The sequence below is a fragment of the Branchiostoma floridae genome, chromosome 6 (assembly GCF_000003815.2).
Source record: "Branchiostoma floridae strain S238N-H82 chromosome 6, Bfl_VNyyK, whole genome shotgun sequence".
Taxonomy (NCBI): domain Eukaryota; kingdom Metazoa; phylum Chordata; class Leptocardii; order Amphioxiformes; family Branchiostomatidae; genus Branchiostoma; species Branchiostoma floridae.
The window spans coordinates 12,287,052-12,306,907 of NC_049984.1; the positions used below are offsets into that span (position 1 = coordinate 12,287,052).

Below are 19,856 nucleotides of genomic sequence, written 5' to 3' on the forward strand. Positions count from 1 at the left end.
ATATGGTTTGTTGGTACGTGTTGGGAACGCTATGGTCAATGTCGATTATGTGACCCCCTGGTGTGTGTGTTCTTGGTCCTGCAGCAGAATTTCCGGTTTTTGTACCTTTGCTCTGGACGTATTGTACATGTGGTCCTGTTTGAAAATGTATCATTCAACACGAGAAAATATCTACGTTTTCCTCATGCCAACTCTAACTGTATCTCCTTGTGAAGTCCAACAAAGTAGAGCTCTGAAGTTCAACAAACGAAGTAGATCTCCACCGCCAGGTACACTCGGAATGTTTGGAGCACCTGTACGTTGGGTGGTGTCGGCGTTGGCCACAAATTGCATCACCTTCCCGAATGGCTAAGCACTAGATGACGGAGAAAAGTAAACTCACGGAAAATGTAAACAACACGACAAAGCGGTCTTGCATAATAGTTGGGCTAATCTGTGACTTATTAACTTTTGCGACGTGTCGACGGTTCGGGAATGGGGCCGTAATGATGTTGCAATTTGGTCTGAAATATTCTCAACGCTTACTTACACCGAAGCACAACACCGTGGGTATAAAGCTATAGTAGGAAACTTTTAAATATGTAAACTAGAACTTTAAAGACATCCATAGTGTTCCTTACTTATGAAAAAAAACACAGTCTTTCCGGTCAATTGTTTAAACCTGTCGCCACAAAGTCCGCAGAATTTAAAAGAAAAACGATAAAAAGGTATCACTCAATATCTATTAGTCATTTACAGACATGCTGACTTCATAACCGATGAGGTTATACGGAGGTCATTTCGTCATGTTTTTTAAGGTAGCAAGGGGAATATAAATGTATTGTTAGCTTTCCTTTAAAATTTCTCACATGGCAACTCTTATCCCCAACGTTTCGTCGCAGTATTCAAAGAGAGAGTTGTAGTCAAAGTTTATCTAGTAGATTTATAGAGATTCAGTCTAATGTGTTATTTCAAAACTAGAAGAGTCTGCCATAACCCCCTTTACAGCCTCTATGGGTCATCAAAAGTCCTCGGCGACCTGACAAAATAGCACCACCCATGGTAAATAAATCAATCGACTAGAACAGAACACATGACGGGGGCAAGGGCGCGGTAAAAAAAGTGCGCCATAGTCATAAGGAACAACACCGTGTAAGGTAAGGAGTGCTTCTTTGTTTTGTAGCGTAGCTGTAGAGACTATATAGCTAACTGTCTAGTTATGGGCCCAGTGAATGTTTCATTAGAATGTAACTATGTCTAGATAGACGCGTAACAGGTTGCATATGCCAAAATCTTTTCTATGTTGATGTTTTGGTCCCCTCGCCGCACAGAACTTTCTCAGCTTTCTGCTCAAGAATCCTGAAGACGTGATTGCCCTTGCTAGTTCAATGATGACTAGATTTGACTTTTATTTCACAAGATTAAGACATTGGTGAAACGTTATGTGTTCAAAGTCCAACAGTGGCTGGTATACTGGCGTCGATAGTACAAACACAGACTGGCAACCAAATAATCCCACAGGAAACCATATTTTAGAGCAAGGTTGTGTACAAATATCTACTGTGCCAGGCGCTGAATGTTGAAACGGCAACAGAATTTGACGGAGTACTTGTGACTTCTTTGTGGGAAAATGTGGACCTCCTTTTTGAAAGATGTTAAAGTTAGTCTGTAAGATTGTTCTACCCCACCTGACACTCAGGATTTTGATACAGGGACGCTTTTATTGACGATTGATGACAGCCTTCATCCACGGTCATGAAATGTGCAAAATTATGGCGTTTGCTCAAACTCTTGTAGTGTCTAGTGGAACATGACACACCAGTTTTTCTGGTAGTTTCAGTAGCAGGATATGTTTATGTAGGGAGGGCTGCTACCCCTTGATAAACATGCTACATGTATCTACGTCAACATGGGACCCCAAAAGACAGGCGCAGCACCAACCGAGATACCGTAACTATCCAGGATTGAACCGGAGACTAAGTTACCATCTAATATTCCCTGAAACATACAGTATGTACTCAATCGTCTGGCCGATAGTGGGATGTACTATCGTGTATATGTACCGTTCATTTATCTTTCTGACGAGCAAAGGTCCATATGTGTAAGAAAGAAAATCAGACGCTGTTAAGGAGTTAAAGCGTGCGCCTCAGTACCGCATTCTTTCTATGTGTGAAAAATAAAGTAAGATCTACATTTCAGCCTGTTGTCGATTACGGCATTATAACATATAATGAGACAATTTACAGTAGATTTTGGCCAATTTGGGAAAAAAACAAGTGTGTTTTTATTTTGTTTATGTACATTAGGAGAAGACCTCGATAAGCAGTGCCTGCTTTCTGTCTCATCCTCTTAAAAAAAGGTGAAAAATAATAAAAAGAAACAGCGGTGGGTTTGTAAAGTGTAGTCTAGTCTATGTTTTGATGACACCATACCGCTTCTTTTGTCTACCAGTCCACATGCATGAGTCAGAAAACATACAAAGATTACTTACATGCATGGATGACAAAGTGTAGTTCTTCGTTCAGAAACCCGTCCCCTTACCATTTTCCAAGGTTACATAAGCTTTTATGTTGAATAGAAAAGAAGGTGTGATATATGTAGACTCCAGATTCTACATTGTAAAACCCTTTGTGACTGCTATTAATGTTTATCCAACCCCTTAAACACTTGTGGTTGCAGGTGCAGTCTGTTCTTACATAACGTCACATGTACATGTGTTTTATTACACGATCATAATTCAGTGTCACTTTAATTACGCACCTGCGTAGTTGAGCTACACTTGCAGGATATGATCTTTGATAATAACCGGGTATCGAGTGTGAAACAAACTCAGTGCAAACATAGTGAACGCCTACCGGATATGTTCAACAAGTGGGTTAGTTCCCAGGTCTTTGTATCTAACGTTTCAAGTAATAAACGTACACATTGCATCAGCCAGTTTTACCGTGAGTTTACCCAAGAAATCCTGTTCTGTAGCGGTGTACAAGGAGGGATGTCAGAAAGTCCAGGGCTACAACTTCCTGTCTAGAGATATTAACTGTTTCTCAGCTGTACCAGGGCTACAGCTTCGTGTCTAGAAATATTAACTGTTTCTCAACTGCACCAGGGCTCCAGCTTCGTGTCTAGAAATATTAACTGTTTCTCAACTGTATCAGGGCTACAACTTCGTGTCTAGAAATATTAACTCTTTCTCAACTGTACCGGGGCTACAACTTCGTGTCTAGAAATATTAACTGTTTCTCAACTGTACCAGGGCTACACCTTCGTGTCTAGAAATATTAACTCTTTCTCAACTGTACCGGGGCTACAACTTCGTGTCTAGAAATATTACCTGTTTCTTAACTGCGCCAGTGGTTCCCGGGGAAACTTATTGGTTCTCGACCCACCAGGTTAGCCTGACCCCAAACTGTCAACACAGATATATCAGGTAGCTGTTTACTCCCGAGAAGCTCCAGGGAATAACAAAGAACGTCTTGTGCGCGTGTGATTACATCGTAACTTTGTTAGGTAGAGTAATTACTAAGAGTCAAGGATGTTTGGAGCAAATGCAGCAAACTCGCATCCCGTAACGGCGAAGGACGACCACTGATAATCGTTTCTTATTTCTGAAAAATACTGACTAACGTTTTATGAGATATCAAGTCAAGTACGTTAACTTCAACGGACCAGTCGTGGAGATCACAAACAACAAAGGGAATTTCAGGAGCTGGAAACCTCCAAACATCCAACATCTAAATCGGCCGTTTTTGTTGTTTGTGTTATTTTGCTGCACCATTATGTAAACTGTAAATTTCTACTCTGTGCCTTCTCTTCCAACCCAATCCAGTTCATTTGGTTTGTGTAGTTAGTAGTAGATGTTGTTTTGGCAACACGGATGCCTTCGATGACTGACCATAATTACCACAAAAATTGACAACTTTAATATAATGTGTTTGTTTACTGTAATACTGTTTATGTTTATCTGGATAGCACTGTCATGACAACAAACCCTCACAAATCAACTGAAGCACAGCACATAATGACGAGAAGATATGACATACTACTATTTTCAGTTAGTTCTATCCAGCTGGCCCCGTGTCCGAGAGCACGTTTAACATAAAGGGAATGGCTAGCAACTCCTCCCTGTAAATATATACCGTGCTACAGAAACAGCAAGAAAACCTTTGTGCACAACGAGGGACCGAACGAGAAAACGAACATTGGCAGGAAGGTTTTCATCAATGACAGTTCATGAGTAACTAAAAACGATTTCCATGTCACAAGTAGCAACCCTCGAAAACACGAACCGCACACATGGCTACAAAAGCACTTTAACCAACACACATGTAAATACTTGCTTCACATAGCTTCGTCGCCACAAATGTATTCTTTAAAGCTTGACAAACATATGGTGTACAATCGATTGAGTTCAGGCGTAAAATGTTCATATGCAGAATCAAAGTCACACTGTGTCTCACAGTGTTTGCGGGCTTGACAGGACTGTTACAGTGCCCGATCATCCTGCCAAGGATCCATACAACTACGTTTCACGTCAGAGCCATCAGTCAAATGTTGTTTACGATTTGCAGAAATGGGTCACTTGGCTCCCATGCTGTGTAAATGGTGCAGTGTTTGTGTATCCGTTTTGGTTCAAGAGACCAATAGTGGCGATGTAAGGGAAGACGTGTGCTGCAGACCAACAGGGCGTATTCCCTATTTGAAAAACTCATCTTTTGGAATGACAATTACTTCAACATGTAAACAAATTTTGACAAGGTTTGCGTTCAACTGATTGGTACTAAAAACTCATCAACAATTTAAAATAACGTAGTTAACGCTATATCCTCATCATGAATGACACCACTCCCCTACACAGTTTGAAGATCTTGCACAAAGTTGAAGTAGCATTTTGATTCAAACTGTCTAGGGACAGGATAGGACGTTTCTGATCATCGGAGGGCGTCGCTCCTCTACTGAATCGTATACACGAAAGATGGGAGTAACAAGGAGAGGAATAAGTAAGCTGCTGAATTTGAAGCGTTAAGTCAATTCTATTAAGAAGTGGGTAAATTCGTCTTCCACTGCCTAAAGAGAAGAAGTCTAACCCAACAAAACCAGTATAATGTACACTAGCATAGCATAGTCATAGAATGTAGTTCCTAGCACCTTTGTATTTTTCCTTATTTTACATGTTGTTTGTACCTGCAATTAGCCCTCGGGCAAGAACTTGCAATAAACATTATCCCAAAACGTATTTGTTGACGAGTTAACGTTATGAACACTAACGCATGCAGTAAGCTGAAAGTGTATGTGTCAATGCTGTAGCCGCAGGTACATTCAGACAAAAATACTGAACAGCTAACATTTGCCGCATTTTTGTTTGTTTGTTTATCAAAATCACCTTAAATGTTCACGCAGTAGTTTTACACAATAAGTACAAGTTGCGTAAGACCCAGGCTATAAGACTAAATCTGCTCTTATCTAGAAATTGAGTGTAGTGGATATTTAGGGTTGTCGAGGTGTGACTCTCCTCAAACATGCACCTCCTTATCCGATAGGACGTTCCTATACCCACAGCTAGGTACTCAATGTCGAGTGAGAAAATAGGTGATAAGTGTCTTCCCCAAGGGTAAAACATAGGGATCCGAACTTTAAGGTTCTAAGTCAAGGACCCCACCCTAACCACACAACCACCTTGCAGCCTATTCGATTCACAGACAGTCTACCACAGCGCTTGAACCAAGAAAAACCTCCACAAAATGTCGGGAGAGGGCATGGAGATGAAACACAGGATGTCAGGGGAACAGAACGGCTCCATAGCCGCCAAAGAGCCTCCCGGAGTGGAGACCATGCAGCTCAAGAAGCGGGTGGGACTCTTCAGCGGCGTGGCGCTGATCGTCGGGACGATGATCGGTTCGGGAATCTTCGTGTCGCCGAAGGGCGTGTTACGAGAGGTCGGAGGCGTCGGCCCGAGTCTGCTGGTCTGGACCGGGTGCGGAGTTATCTCTATGATGGGTAAGATTTTTTCCCATATTGTCGCTGTCATGATCGAGAATGGAATTGAGCGCTTTGCCTGAGTTTTCGCTACTTTCGAGGCAAACGTGCATGTGGGGCTTTCTGTCAGTGGCCGATTAACACCTGTTGACTGTATCTCCACACAAAGTAAAAGATTGGCGGCAACTTGATTAGACTTTGCCAAGAAGACATTGTTCCCGTAATTATGTTAAGGGTAACACAATCTTTTCATGTCAGGTGGTCTAATTACTAAACTGAGTTCGTTGACCCTTTCCTTTGGAGAACAATTTTTCCTTTACGTTTGACCTGTTTGCTTCCAAATTCTATCACGGCCTTCAAAAGGAACCGATACTTTCACCAGACCACCTGGCAAGGGGGCGTTGAAAACTAATTTCCCGCCAAAATCGAGCGCTCATTTGCTTTTTCGCCGACGGCCATTGAATGGGCTTAATTGCCTCTCGGCTAAGGTAAACATGTAAGGGCTGCACAGGAATGAAGTGGGATATAATGAAACGGCACCTGGTCCTCAACTATGGTATTTACAATGTGGAATAACCAATTTACTGGGCAGTAGGTGAGCAGCACTGTAAATTTCACATGGGGTAATGAGTATAAGGCTGTCACGGATGAGGCCAACTGCGCATGCGCTGGTCAAATGTGGTCAAATGTGAAGGCCCTTAAACCATAACGTTAGATAAAACAAGTCTGGACATTGTTAAGCAAACCGACCGACGGAGGCTATATGTATCTGGACATACATTAAGTGTAGTCCAGACATGAACATTTTACAAGTCAGGGGGCTTCGCCTTTGACCTGCGCATGCACAGCTGAATCCATGAACATGCTTATTGGAGGACTTCTGTCTCATTGGGCGGCTCTACCAATGTTTGTTCGAACATGTCGCACGTATAGTTTATGATCAACTTGACTGCCCCATTGTCCCACCGTTATCTGTTATCAATGTTTATACACATCGGGCGTGGCCACTGTTATCGCCATGTTGTAGCAAACGGCTGTCAGAGACTAGTATTGATTGATTGATTATACCCATAAAACTGCAAACCGCAGCTACATGGTCTTATCTGTTTATCATAGAACATATAGTGACATATTAATACAGTCTATATCCAAAAACACATGTACATATCTCTACTGTTGATATACCAAATGATCCACAGCAAGTCGAAACTAAAGTTTATGAGTGGTAGCAAATTGAAGATCAATCAAAAGCCAAATATAGAACATAACTAAAGATTCATCATCAAAATCACAACTCATGAACCTAGTCTGTTGGTGTTGATAGTGGCATTTCAATCATATGGCGTCTCAAGAAAAGTATATGACTTTTAGACTTTGCAAACGTGCAGATATTTCAGACAGCACCCACTGTCTTTCGTAGGTGACCGAAGAGAATCTGAAGTCCAAATGTCTTAATATTTGTAGTGAATATCTCATTACCGGGATGTCTAAACTTCATCAACATAATCTATTTCTCAGATGCAATTATACAGCGTTTACATGGATTTCTTTTTGAATCCCAACAGGAGCCCTTACATACGCCGAGTTGGGTACCATGATAACAGAGTCCGGTGGCGAGTATGCCTACTTGTTCAAAGCCTTCGGACCCATCCCGGCCTTCCTGTTCCAGTGGACGAACGTGATCCTGCTCAAGCCGTCCTCTCTGTCCGCCATCGCTCTCAGCTTCGCCATCTACGTGGGGCAACCGTTTTACCCGGCATGCGTTGTTCCTGACGCAGTTGTCAAGTTCCTGGCAGCCGTCTGCATCGGTACGTTTGGTCTATCTGATGTCACTTTATGCAAAAAGACTGAATTAGATTTTTTTTAAATACAGTTCGTATGTTTGTATTAGAGAGGCGCACACTATTCTGTAATTGCATGTACACTTGTCAGTAACGGCGCGACCACATTCGCCATAGGTCGTATGATCGATTTTTGATATAGTAAATATCCGACAGGCTGTCTTAGATACCTAGTAACCTACGACAGCATTTTCGGTAACAATACATGTTATTTTCATACGATTCAGCCAAAACTAAAACAAGAATGTCCTCAGTTTGCGCTCGTACCACAATCGCACGATGAACGATCAAGATCATAAGTAATAGTGCTGTCACGTGGCTTGGGGTGCCTAGACCCCATATATGGTCCCTTTCGGTCAATATTGTCCATGGTAAAATCCTAATTGATATCAGTCCTACAGCTTCGGCTGTGGCTTATACAAGAGTGGCAGTCTATGCCACATAGGTCCTAGATCAATGCCCCGTGACTCAAGTCGTACACTAAATAACACCATAGGCAAGGTAACAGTCAATAAGGGTGGTTCCTTATGTTTGTCAAGTCACCGGTACCGGGGCACAACGTACGGCTTAGATCTGTATCAGCAACCTTTTGTATCAATCTTTTCTGGCATGGTTTAAGCTGATTTCTGTAAACACTACCTGTGATACCGGGAGGTTAGCTGAAACTATTTGATCTTGGCAGACAAAGCTTGCTTTCGTACTTCTTTTCAGCTACTTGTTTGATTTGTTTTTAAGGATGTTGTTTTCTGAATTTAAAGTTGGCAATGGTAGTTCGTCCATCAGATTGTGTTCTGTTAGTTCGCAAACCGATTACACAGCTAGCTTGAAACACGTAGAATACTCGTAGGTCATTAACGGACCTAGCTTCTACGTTGTTCACATTCGTTCTGTTCAAAGTGTCTCAGAACAAGCATACTGGTGCAACACTGTACAACATTTACATTACTCATTAGTACACTAATATATGAACTCTGTACACAGTTTTGGTGACAGCCCTGAACTGTATAAGTGTGAAGGTGGCCGCCCGTATCCAAGTCTTCTTCACCGCTATCAAGGTGTTAGCCCTGGGTGTCATCATCGGCGTCGGCATCTACTCTCTGGCCATAGGTAAGAAGATGTGTTGAAATGTCTTAAACTCACTTCTTCTTGTTGGCACTCTAAATGATGAAATGTTCCATTTTCTTTACCCTTAAAGTTAAAAGTTAAATGCCCTTCCTCCACTATATATATGATGTATATGGTACATTTGTATAAAGCCCTTTGGCCACATAGCTTTCCTCTTATAATAGTATAATACAGGTTGACAAGCTGCTACTGTAAAACCGGTAATTATAAAGTGATAGTAACACAACTCACGTAAGGGTCATGTAGAAAGGATACATTTTTCCCCGTTAATTACTGTTCTTCGTACCAGGCAACACCACATGGCTCAGCCCGGACAAGGCCTTCCAGACCGGGCACACCATCACCATCTCTGACATCGGTCTAGCGTTCTACCAGGGGCTATGGGCTTACGATGGATGGTAAGTAGGAACATGTTATTGCCTTTCTTTTCTCTTATGAAGGTACATAGTATAAGGATTTGCCATCCAGACGCTGTTTTCATCACATTAGACAAGGAGAACAATCTTTCACACAGTAGGACCACAAAACGACAAAGATGGTATTGATAAGCGCACTCGATCCTTAGTTTCCCCATCGAATATTCTTTGCGTATATACTTGATATGTGTTTTGTTCTCTTTGTCAGGAATAACCTCAACTTTGTGACGGAGGAGATCGAGAATCCTGTCAGGTATGTTGTGTACTTCTTGAATATTCAAGAGGACTTTTTCAAGTGAAAAGACTTGTATTTAATACTCGATAGTTTAAATCCTACCGAGGACATTATTGCCAAACATATATGGCGTCGCCAAAACAATTTCACTTTCTGATTTCATTCTACAGAAACCTTCCGCTGGCCATCATGATCAGTATCCCACTCGTCACCCTGCTGTACGTGCTGGCTAACGTGGCTTACTTCTCCGTCATGACTCCCTCCGAGCTACTGGCGTCAGGAGCAGTCGCAGTGGTAAGATCCCAAACCTCCAACATACGTATAAAATCACTTCTTGAACTAAATAAATGTGTTAAAACTTCTGTTATAGCTTAAGTTTGTTGATGTCAAGCAATGTATCGTAGCAAATAAGAAAGACTCTAATATAACCATTGTTATTACAAGTACGTATCCAAATCTCTCTTACAAACGTTTTCTATACTGTATGTTGCAGGATGGAGATCTAGTTTCATCTCGTGAGATCTCGTGAGATCATACGTGAACCAAATATATGTTTTATCCGTTTGGCTTTGTGTAGTCTGTTGCACTCTGTCGAAGTATTTCGTGTCGCTCGTGCTTGTCTGTAATGTTTACGTTTTTGTTGCTTGTTGTTTTAGGTCAGAAATAAGAAACATAGATGTGTCGTGCGTCGCAATATTCTCGCTACCGACATGGGGAAAAAAGGCCCTGCAAGACAACTCTTCGTCCTACTTACGTGTTGTTCATAGAACAGGACAAAAAGATACGTTGACGTCTATTAAGCCCATGTCTTAAGCACAGTAGGAAAATCGATCAGCCCACGAGTCTGCAAGTTTAGAAGTTTAGATATCCGCCAGGTCAATGAGCCCCGTTCAACGTTATATGAGAGATTTTCAGATGAAAATGCGCGACTACATTCGGCAATCTTCTTGCAATGAACAAGTAGGGACTAGGCTCTTCGATTGTGTGATCAACACCCCTAACCTTAACCCTAACATAGGGTCGTCGCCACATAGGGTTGTCGTGACATAGGGTCATAAGCACACCAGTGTGTTGCATTTTCTAAAGGATGAAAAACAAGATTGGTTGAAAAAACACGGTTGTCTTGCAGAGCCATTTTTCTATCAAATCTCCCGTCACGTCCCATACATGTGTGCATGTGCATCTACCTCCACCCTTCCATGCTTCGCTACCCGCCTGTGACTCTCCACCACATGTCATCGCTCTTCCCTATGCCTACCCACAAGCCAACACAATCGATCTATATCACAGGAATAACATCTGATGATATTATGAAATCCCCGAAAATAAAAAATTACACGTGACTTTTGATCATACATAGCTCGATGTTTCATTAGATATCTGCGTTGATTACACCTCTTTGACTGAAAATCCCTTTGTTCCATGAACTTCCGTCTGTATATTTTGTACGTACTGTGTCCTTTTGGTGCCTGGAATACAACCCACGGAGCTGTCATGTAGAATGGCCATAAAAGTATGCGGGGAGCAAAAAGAAAGTTGTTGCTACATGTATACTGAGACTGTTTCTCTGATCATTTCATGTCCTTAAGACGCCGTCGTGCCGGAAATGATAAACAGAATCGTTACTTCTCTAAAAAATCACACCAGCCCGATATGCTCAGCCTGCCATTGCTGCTTGCCGCCCATGATCATCGTGTGATTGCAACATTCCATCCATCCATGATTCATTCATTCCTTCCCTCCTTCATCCAGCCCTTTACCAGCATCATCATAGCATCCTCATCCACCCCGCATAGCGACGACGCCACCTGCGTGTCACAGTGAATGACTATGACATTTCTCTCTCGTTTCTCCACCAGACGTTAGGAAACAGATGGCTGGGCGTCATGGCGTGGATCATTCCCTTCTCCGTCGCCTGCTCGACATTTGGCGCCTGTAATGGGACGGTATTTACGTCGGGAAGGTGAGCCGGGTGTGTCAGCCACCATAACCCAACCCTCCCTATCCATCCCGATCCCACAACCCTCTAGGCGCGTCCACACTACTAATCTGTGCACCTGATTTTTCTCTCCCCCTCCGATGATGTTCAGACGCTCGGTAACAGGTTCCTTGGCGTGATGTCGTGGGTTGTCCCATTTGCCGTGGTCTGCTCTACCTTCGGGGCCTGTAACGGGTCTTGCTTTGCGGCATCCAGGCAAGTCATATCCGACCGATTTCTTACATCACGAGTACGCACTGTAAAAGCTTCAGCAAGTACATTTTCTTGCCTTTTTTATTTTGACACTACAGACGCTGGGAAACAGATACCTGGGAGTGATGGCATGGATAATCCCGTTTTCCGTAGCCTGCTCCACATTTGGCGCGTGTAACGGATCGGCCTTCTCTGGGGCGAGGCGAGTACTCGGCCGGAAAGAACGAAAAACAGTTCTCATCTACTCTCCTTCTAAAAGCCTCATATGCCATCCATTCTAACTGTCACATCTTGTCATTTCAACAAAAGCACATGCGCGTAAAAGAGAACTAAACCACATTCAGGTACTTTCGGATTGGTTAGACAGTGATATCAATGCGCAGCGTATACAGATGTTGAAGGGCCAAACAGGAATTCCACTTCTATCCTGAAAGCAACAAACAATAAAGCGCGAACTTGTGACGTCCTTTTATTTTGTACAAATGCAGAATGCTGTCAAAGCTTTTCCCTTCGAGCAGTAAAAAACTGAATCCATAGAAAATTACCATCCAACTTCCCACCAATGTTCTATGCGCAAAATGTAATCGCAAAGGCAAATATTTCACCGGCGGCAACTGAGTTTGAACTGAAGCTAGTATTGCAATCAGTCTTCCATCATAGTAAAAGAAATCAGTCATACCTTTTTTTCACACATAATTCATTCATTTCAACTTCGATCATTCCAAAGTCATCTCTTTACTTTTGATACTGTAAAACTCATGATTTTTCTACGGTAACGATATCGGTACTTTTGCACAGGCACAGCACAAGTGATGCGTAACTTCACAGCAGCATAGTGCATAGTACATAGCTTGCCAAGGCTGTCCTAACCACACAGATATGAGTGATTTTAGCATGCTTCGCGTAAAGAGTGTTTGCCTTTGCTACGTAAAAGAAATACATTTGTATCTTATTATCTAGTTTCAACAGTTGATACTGTAATGGTAGTTATAGCTGCCACGTTGGAAGAAAGATTTGCAAGCCCCCCTCCCCACCTGTCACGCCGCATGACGTCACGACATTACCCATCATCCCTTGTGATTGGTTCCTCCCAGGTTGTGCTACACGGCTGCGCGGAAGGGCCACATGGTGGAGATCCTGTCCATGATTCACGTCAAGCTCCTGACGCCTTCTCCGGCCCTCATCTTCAACGTACGCAATCTTGTAGAATATACATTCTCATTCACAGTTTAGTCTATGTTTCTGATAGAAGTATCATACTAAGGTTGAAAGTTCATCTGTGCCAGTAAAAGTCATCCTGAAGCAAATATGAACCAGAAACTGCAATTTTCGACCAAAATTGTACTTCCCCAAATTTTTTACTGTCTATCTCCAGTCTTCAGGCCTTTTTCTCTCGGCCTTTTTATGTCACACAAGCGACTAAGGACAAAGAGAAATTGCGAGGAAAAAAAGAAGTGAAACCAAACAAAACCAGAATTTGCATAACATGGAATGAAGTTCTTCGTGTTATTGTACCTTTTCCCCATTATTATGTGTTGTTTGCACTTGAAATTAGCCCTCGGGCATGAAGTTGCAATGAACATGTTGAAAGTCCCGATTCCTTTATGTGTACAGTTTTCATTCATGGTGTCATTTACCAACACAGATTAAAGTTTCATGCTAACAATATACTGACGTCTGTTCGTCACTCCTGTCTCCCTTCAGTCGTTCATCGCCCTCATCATGATCATCCCGAACGACTTTGACGCCATCATCAACTACTTCAGCTTCGCGGCCTGGATGTTCTACGGCGGGACGTGCCTGTCTCACATCGTCATGAGGTTCACTCAACCTGACAACGAGAGACCCATCAGAGTAAGTCTCTCTGTACAGGCTTGAGATATCAAAACCTGTGTTATCTCATGCTTTGCGTAGGGCTGGGGAGAATGATGTTTGTCTATATATTTTTATATTTCAGCCATACATAGTATGGTGAAATATATTGTATTCGTAATGTTTCTTCTTTCTTCTTTCTCCTGTCAAATCTTCAAAGTGATTCATCTCCGCCGTTCCTGGACCGAATGACCTGAAATTTGGCACAGGGGTAGAATGGGCCAATACCTTGATGCTTTTTTCTCATTTTTTTCATATCTGCCTCTAAAATGATTTTATTGAGATTTTTTGGTCAATTTTAGACCAAAACTGTATATTTTGGCCCCTGTACCCTGGTATTACAACCAAATGAGCTGAAATTTGACAGAGATGTGCCTTGATAATGCCCCCATATAAATTCGATAACACTTTTGGTGTACAGTACAACAAAATGCTTATTTTTGCGATTTTTTGACCTATTTTTGACCAAAAAAGGACACTTTTGGCCCTTGTACCCTGGTATTACAACCAAATGAGCTGAAATTTGACAGAGATGTGCCTTGATAATGCCCCCATATAAATTCAATAACACTTTTGGTGTACAGTACAACAAAATGCTTATTTTTGCGATTTTTTGACCAATTTTTGACCAAAAAAGGACACTTTTGGCTCCTGTACCTTGGTATTGCAACCGAATGAGCTCAAATTTGACACAGATGTGCCTTGATAATCCCTTCATATAAATTCAATAACACTTTTGGTGTACAGTGCAACAAAATGCTTATTTTTGCGATTTTTGGCCAATTTTTGACCAAAAAAGGACACTTTTGGCTCCTGTACCCTGGTATTACAATTAAATGACCTGAAATTTGGTATAGATAGGCATTAGATACTTGGTAACAAGATTCAAGTAAAATTTTTGACATAATCAACTTTAAAATGATTAATTTTGGCACTTTTCTGAGGGGAAATTTGTTTTCTTTTGGCCTCCTGACGTGACCTTCCGTGACCCCGCACAGAGCCACACCTGTGCGCGTCAGCCGGAGAGTTAATTGAATCAAAGACCTAGCCAATCAGCGAAGAGGAGGCCAAAGGCTAATCAATATTCATAAGCGGGGCCTCATGATCCCGTATATAGCAGTGTTCCCGCCAGGGGGAGCGAAGCCCGCCTAAGGCTCTCGCATTTTAGACTATTCAGAAGGCTTTATATTGTATCAGTTCTTAGGGGCATATCTATGATAATCGCATCAGTCACTTAACTTCTCTTCAGGAGTTCAGCGTAACACTATTTCAGGTCAAACCGTCAAAGGCAACTAAAAACAAACTTTAACGTTACTGAGTTCAACAGTACTTATAACTTGTTATCCGAAGTTGAAACGCTAGCGATGGTATTTTCGCTGCGCTGTTAGCTCCGTGCGACTGTTGTTGACGGTCTTATAACGGTATATTTTGCACCCCTGTACCCTGGTATGAGTAACATTTGGTATAGATAGGCATAATTGGTAAAATGATCCAAGTGAAATTTTTGGCATAAAGTACTGTAAAAGGCTTAATTACAGCACTTTTTTGGGGGGAAATTGGTTTTCTTTCGTTCTCCATGGCATGACCTTTCGGACGTTCACCCCACAGAGCCGACATCTGCACCTGCGTCTAGCCGGCAGGAAGAGTTAATTCAATTAATGGTTCAGCCAATCAGCGAAGAGGAAAGCAAAGGCTAATTAATATTCATAAGCGGGACCACACAATACGTTAATTTGAAGACTCAGGCCGTACAGACTTCTCGCCAGGATTTTTTCAAAGCGTCGGACAGGGGTCCGGGGCCGCCGAATGTCCCTGGCGGGGTCCAGGGGCAGGGCCACTGTGGGGGGGACCCAGGTGGGCGAAGCCCCCCCGGAAGCTCTTGCATTTTAGACTATTGAGAAGGCTTCTTTTATCAGTTTTTTTAGGGCCATATCTACGATAATCGTAGCAGTCACTTACTTCTCTTCAGCAGTTTGACTTTAAAATATTTCGGGTCAAAGCTTCAAAGACAACTAAAACCTCATAAACAACAAACTTTACTTAGCTCAACAGTATACAAAAATATTGTACGGGTTGCCATCCTTAGTTGAAGCGCTTATTTATAGCGCTAGTATCTTCGCTGCGCCGTTAGCCGCCGTGCGACTTTTGTTGACGGTCTGATATCCCTACGTCGCCGCCTCGCTGATATTCCCACGGACATGTTTCAAGAAAAATACCCAGCAAAAAACGCTGTTCTGCGTCAAATTCTATTCTATAAAACATGTGGGACTCAGTGTTACAGTCTAAATATTTTGTAGAAGCACCGCTGTAGAAAAGAAGGTCCAAGCAATGTAAAACATATCACGTAGCATGAAGTTCGCTGTCAACTGGCACACAGCACATGACTGTTTGAAACTCTAAGTCTAATCAACAGCCGTGTTTGATTGATAGCCGGCGGTCCTTTGATGAAGTCGGCGAAAGGTGCGTTAGTTAGAAAATTTGCGTTTAGTTTTGATACGTAATTATAAGTTAGACAGTGGCGAGAATGATTATTTTCTCATCAATATTTCTCTTCAGAATTATTTGAACTTAATTGTACATCTAAACAATTGGCTTACCTGTGCAATGTTTATATGATTAATGATCAGTGTACTGAAATCATGTGTAACGTATGGCTCCTAGTCAATAGATCAGCATTTTCTCTATAGTGACCACCTGTCTATAGTGGCCACATTTCCTAGTGCTGTTGTTGTTTGACATAAACTTTGAACATTTAAATTGTAAGTAACTTTAGACTGCCAGAGTTTCAGCCCAATAAAACACTCTCAGTGCCAGGGTATGAACAGACTGACCAGACAGACGAAAATAAATCCTCCAACAAGGTTCAATCGTATCTTCCGGGTCTGGCAGGAAGTTGTTAAACTAAAATAAGAATAGGCTCGATGGCTGATTGCATACAAAGTAAAACAGTTTAACAGTTTTACAGCTTGAAGAAAACAAACGCTCCTACAGTACCTGCACCTGCTTGATAATTATTAAATCGTATGCCCTACTTGAATAAAAAAAGTTCACTGCAATAATAAATGTACCCACATCACAAGGAGCTTATACTTTTTTAAACTTACACCTAGTTATCGTACTGAAAATTGTTAATGACATTACATGAAGTCATTCAACAATTTTCAGTCATGATGAAAATTTTCTGAATGGAAGGTGTGATTATTGTCATTTTCTGAAAAATAGAAGCAAGCTCTGTTTTTACCTGGAATCAATTCACAATGCCAGTCCACTTTTGGGGATAATGTACTGTTAAGAGGATGTTCCATTTTTGCGCAGGGGTGATTTGGAACAGTCCAATGTTGCGTGGGAAGGGGTATGGCTGAAATATGCTGTATTTGCTCTTAAGCAAATGTCGGCCTTTCTAGTTTTATTTTTCTATTTGCTTTTTGGACAGACGAGGACGATGTGGCACTGCACTCAAGTTTTTGTAACTTATATTAACAATGCCACATACACGGTACAGACAGAAGGAAGGTCGTGTAAAGTGCCTTTCCCAAGGGCACAACGTCGGGGGCACGGTGGGAATCGAACTCATAGACCCATAGATTCCGAGCCGAAAGCTCTACCAGTTACGCCACGCCCGACGCCACAAATGTCTACATTTCTGCATTATATACCATAGCATTGGCACCTGAAGCTAAGAGCACAACCTGCTGTACTTACAACTGCATGGTGTCTACGTGCCCAAACGTGGGCAGTTGCATAGAGATTGTACGTTGTAAGCACGTACAACTCACTTACATTTTGCGCAGCGAACGTTGCACACAACCGGCTCACGGCCAGGCGTGGCGAGCAGACCACATACTTACACTTTAGCTTGCGCAACCGTGCGAGAGACGTGCGCAACCGTGCGAGAGACGTGCGTTGAGACGTACTCCCTCCCTGCTCTTGCCAGTCCTTCTCCACGTTTTCGGAAAAACGTAGCGGACGTGAACTCCCAAAAAAACGTACGGACAAAAAGCATGTACGGTGGATTGTGCCCTTAGCTTGAGAGTGATTGGAACCATTTAGATTCTAAGACAACGTTCAACGCTACACTTTGGATAACCTTGTCTCCGTTGAGACCTCCTTGTCATCTTTTAGACCACCATGCCTTTCCCTTAGCTTTTGCTAAAAGCAACAGCTTTTAAAGGCATTTCTAGCAGAAAACCGTTGCCAATATTTTTGTCAAAGCTTCAAGAAAACGACTTATCCACGCTACCTCAACACGAGAATTTTAGAGTGACGCAGGATTGAACATAATAGATAGAGTCACACAGTCAACAGTGATAAGTGAATGCCTAAACTCTAAACCTGACTAGCTATATTTTTGTTGTTTTATTTTTACTTGCTTGCAGACGCCGATGATTTTCCCTGCCCTGGTCGTGCTCGCCTCCCTGTACCTGATTGTGGCGCCCATCATCAGCGAGCCGGACCTGTGGTACCTGTACGCCGCCATCTTCATCCTCGCGGGACTCCTCTTCTACTTCCCGTTCGTCCACTTCGACTACCACCCTCCCTTCATGAGTAAGTCTCACCATCTAAGCGGTTATCTTAATAGACTTCAACAAATTATGAAAGACAATTACAAATAGCGCAAAACTGTCGTTGCCAATCGGCATCAATGTGTTGCCTGAACTTGAATTCTTTTTAATTGCCACAAATGTAGGCAAAAACCTTTTAAAACTCAAATTCAAAGAGACACAATACTGTACTGTTACAAATTGTATGAAATTCAGCTACGACAAAAAAGACTCGGCATTTCAAAAAGTACACAGAAGAATTATTCTCCTATGCAGATCCTTGCCCGTGACCGATACAATATACTCGATACAATATACTTGAAACTCTACTAATACCAACATCGCATTTCCAAACCGGGGCCCGGCGGGACTGTTTGTGGAAAGGAAAAATAGAAATGTATACGTAAAATATACACAAATAATGCCCGCGAATGTTCTCTTTACGTCTTATGTAGTCTGGCGTCATCTATATCATACTTATGATATCTTTATAGAGAGCTGCCCTGCCGGGCCCAGGTCTAGAAATGTGATGTAGGCCTATAAAACCGGGTTGAGGTTTCCACTTTTGTGGGCGTGGTCTCAGCCAATCAGAGAATTGCCTAAATGTTTTCTTCATACAAAGCCGATTTTGGTTGTCTCAGCGTACCAACATACTAACTTTATATTTTTCTGCCGTCCCCCAGAGTACATCACCATATTTCTGCAGCTCCTGATGAACGTTTCGCCCCCCACCGAAGCGCCGAAGGACGTATAACACGTCACCGAGACAAACAGACTTATCATGGATACACCCAGCATACTTGTGTCGTCAACGATTATTTGAATAGTTTATAATTAACGTCTCGTTAACTGTAGAGCAAATACCCAACACTCTGTACATAGTATAATCTAAACTGGGTGCAACCATCTTATGTAAGGCAGGGGTGTATAAAACATCAACATTATACTATGACCAAGGAGAATCTTTATGTCCCTTTTCTGACCTGCCTTTCGTTAAGTTCTATGTGAATTCAGTAAGGTAAAATCAAAGTGCACTGCCACAAATAACGAAACCCTAGCTCCAGGAGTTCAGTATATATGTATAGATATATATGGGTATAGGCATAGAATGATCTTGTAATGTTCGAATATAATGGGGTCAGTGGTCAAACTTACTCCCGTGCCTTGCACGAAGCACAGGGACTTTTTTTTTCTTTGGATAGATATTGTAGATATCGATAAGTATTTACGTCATAGAGTGGTTGTTAAAAGTCGTCATCTCATGATCATGAGAGACACATTTGAAGGTAAAGTGCTACTTTGCCACAGTTATACCTCTGGAGTAGTATATAGTACTTGGTTTGCGAGAGAAATATTTCCCTGGAAGTGATAAATGTCTGCTATCATTGTACCTCAATATTTTGGATGCTATAAAAGTGCTCAAAACACATAATGTGTCAAGTGCAGGACATGACAAGAGATGCCATCAAAACATAGGAGAAATATTGTTGTGCTGATAAGTTATCATTCTGAGACGTATGACCGAACAATCTGTCTATAACAATGATTAAATGTTCTAAGTGTCAAAGCATTGAGCCTTCTGTGATATTTCTGAAAATTAACAATATATACATATGTAAACATTATTTTAGTCCCGTTCATCCTGCCCATATGGCCCCGTGCGGTTTTTTCAAAACTTCACAT

At 42.0% G+C, this 19,856-nt stretch overlaps 1 protein-coding gene across 3 annotated transcripts; it reads left to right on the top strand.

Moving 5' to 3' along the window:
* The first annotated feature begins 983 nt into the window (after positions 1-983).
* LOC118417327 (b(0,+)-type amino acid transporter 1-like) lies at positions 984-19,743 on the top strand. 3 transcript variants are annotated; one of them, XM_035822864.1, is made up of 12 exons: positions 984-1,136; positions 5,676-5,973; positions 7,518-7,760; positions 8,775-8,900; positions 9,208-9,316; positions 9,543-9,587; positions 9,740-9,863; positions 11,859-11,962; positions 12,855-12,951; positions 13,465-13,614; positions 18,009-18,177; positions 18,857-19,743. In XM_035822864.1, the coding sequence occupies exons 2-12, from the start codon at positions 5,718-5,720 to the stop codon at positions 18,925-18,927; spliced, it is 1,494 nt and encodes a 497-aa protein (XP_035678757.1). In that variant the 5' UTR covers positions 984-1,136; positions 5,676-5,717; the 3' UTR covers positions 18,928-19,743. The 3 variants fall into 3 exon arrangements, with proteins under 3 accessions (XP_035678757.1, XP_035678755.1, XP_035678756.1); XM_035822862.1 differs by lacking the exon at positions 11,859-11,962 and adding an exon at positions 11,429-11,532 and having other exon boundaries at positions 985-1,136; XM_035822863.1 differs by lacking the exon at positions 11,859-11,962 and adding an exon at positions 11,660-11,763 and having other exon boundaries at positions 985-1,136.
* Positions 19,744-19,856: the final 113 nt, after the last annotated feature.

Coding starts and splice junctions, on each gene's coding strand:
- LOC118417327 (XM_035822864.1), top strand. CDS start 5,718: ATGTCGGGAGAGGGCATGGAGATGAAACACAGGATGTCAGGGGAACAG. Junction 5,974..7,517: donor CGGAGTTATCTCTATGATGG/GTAAGATTTTTT, acceptor GAATCCCAACAG/GAGCCCTTACATACGCCGAG. Junction 7,761..8,774: donor CCTGGCAGCCGTCTGCATCG/GTACGTTTGGTC, acceptor CTCTGTACACAG/TTTTGGTGACAGCCCTGAAC.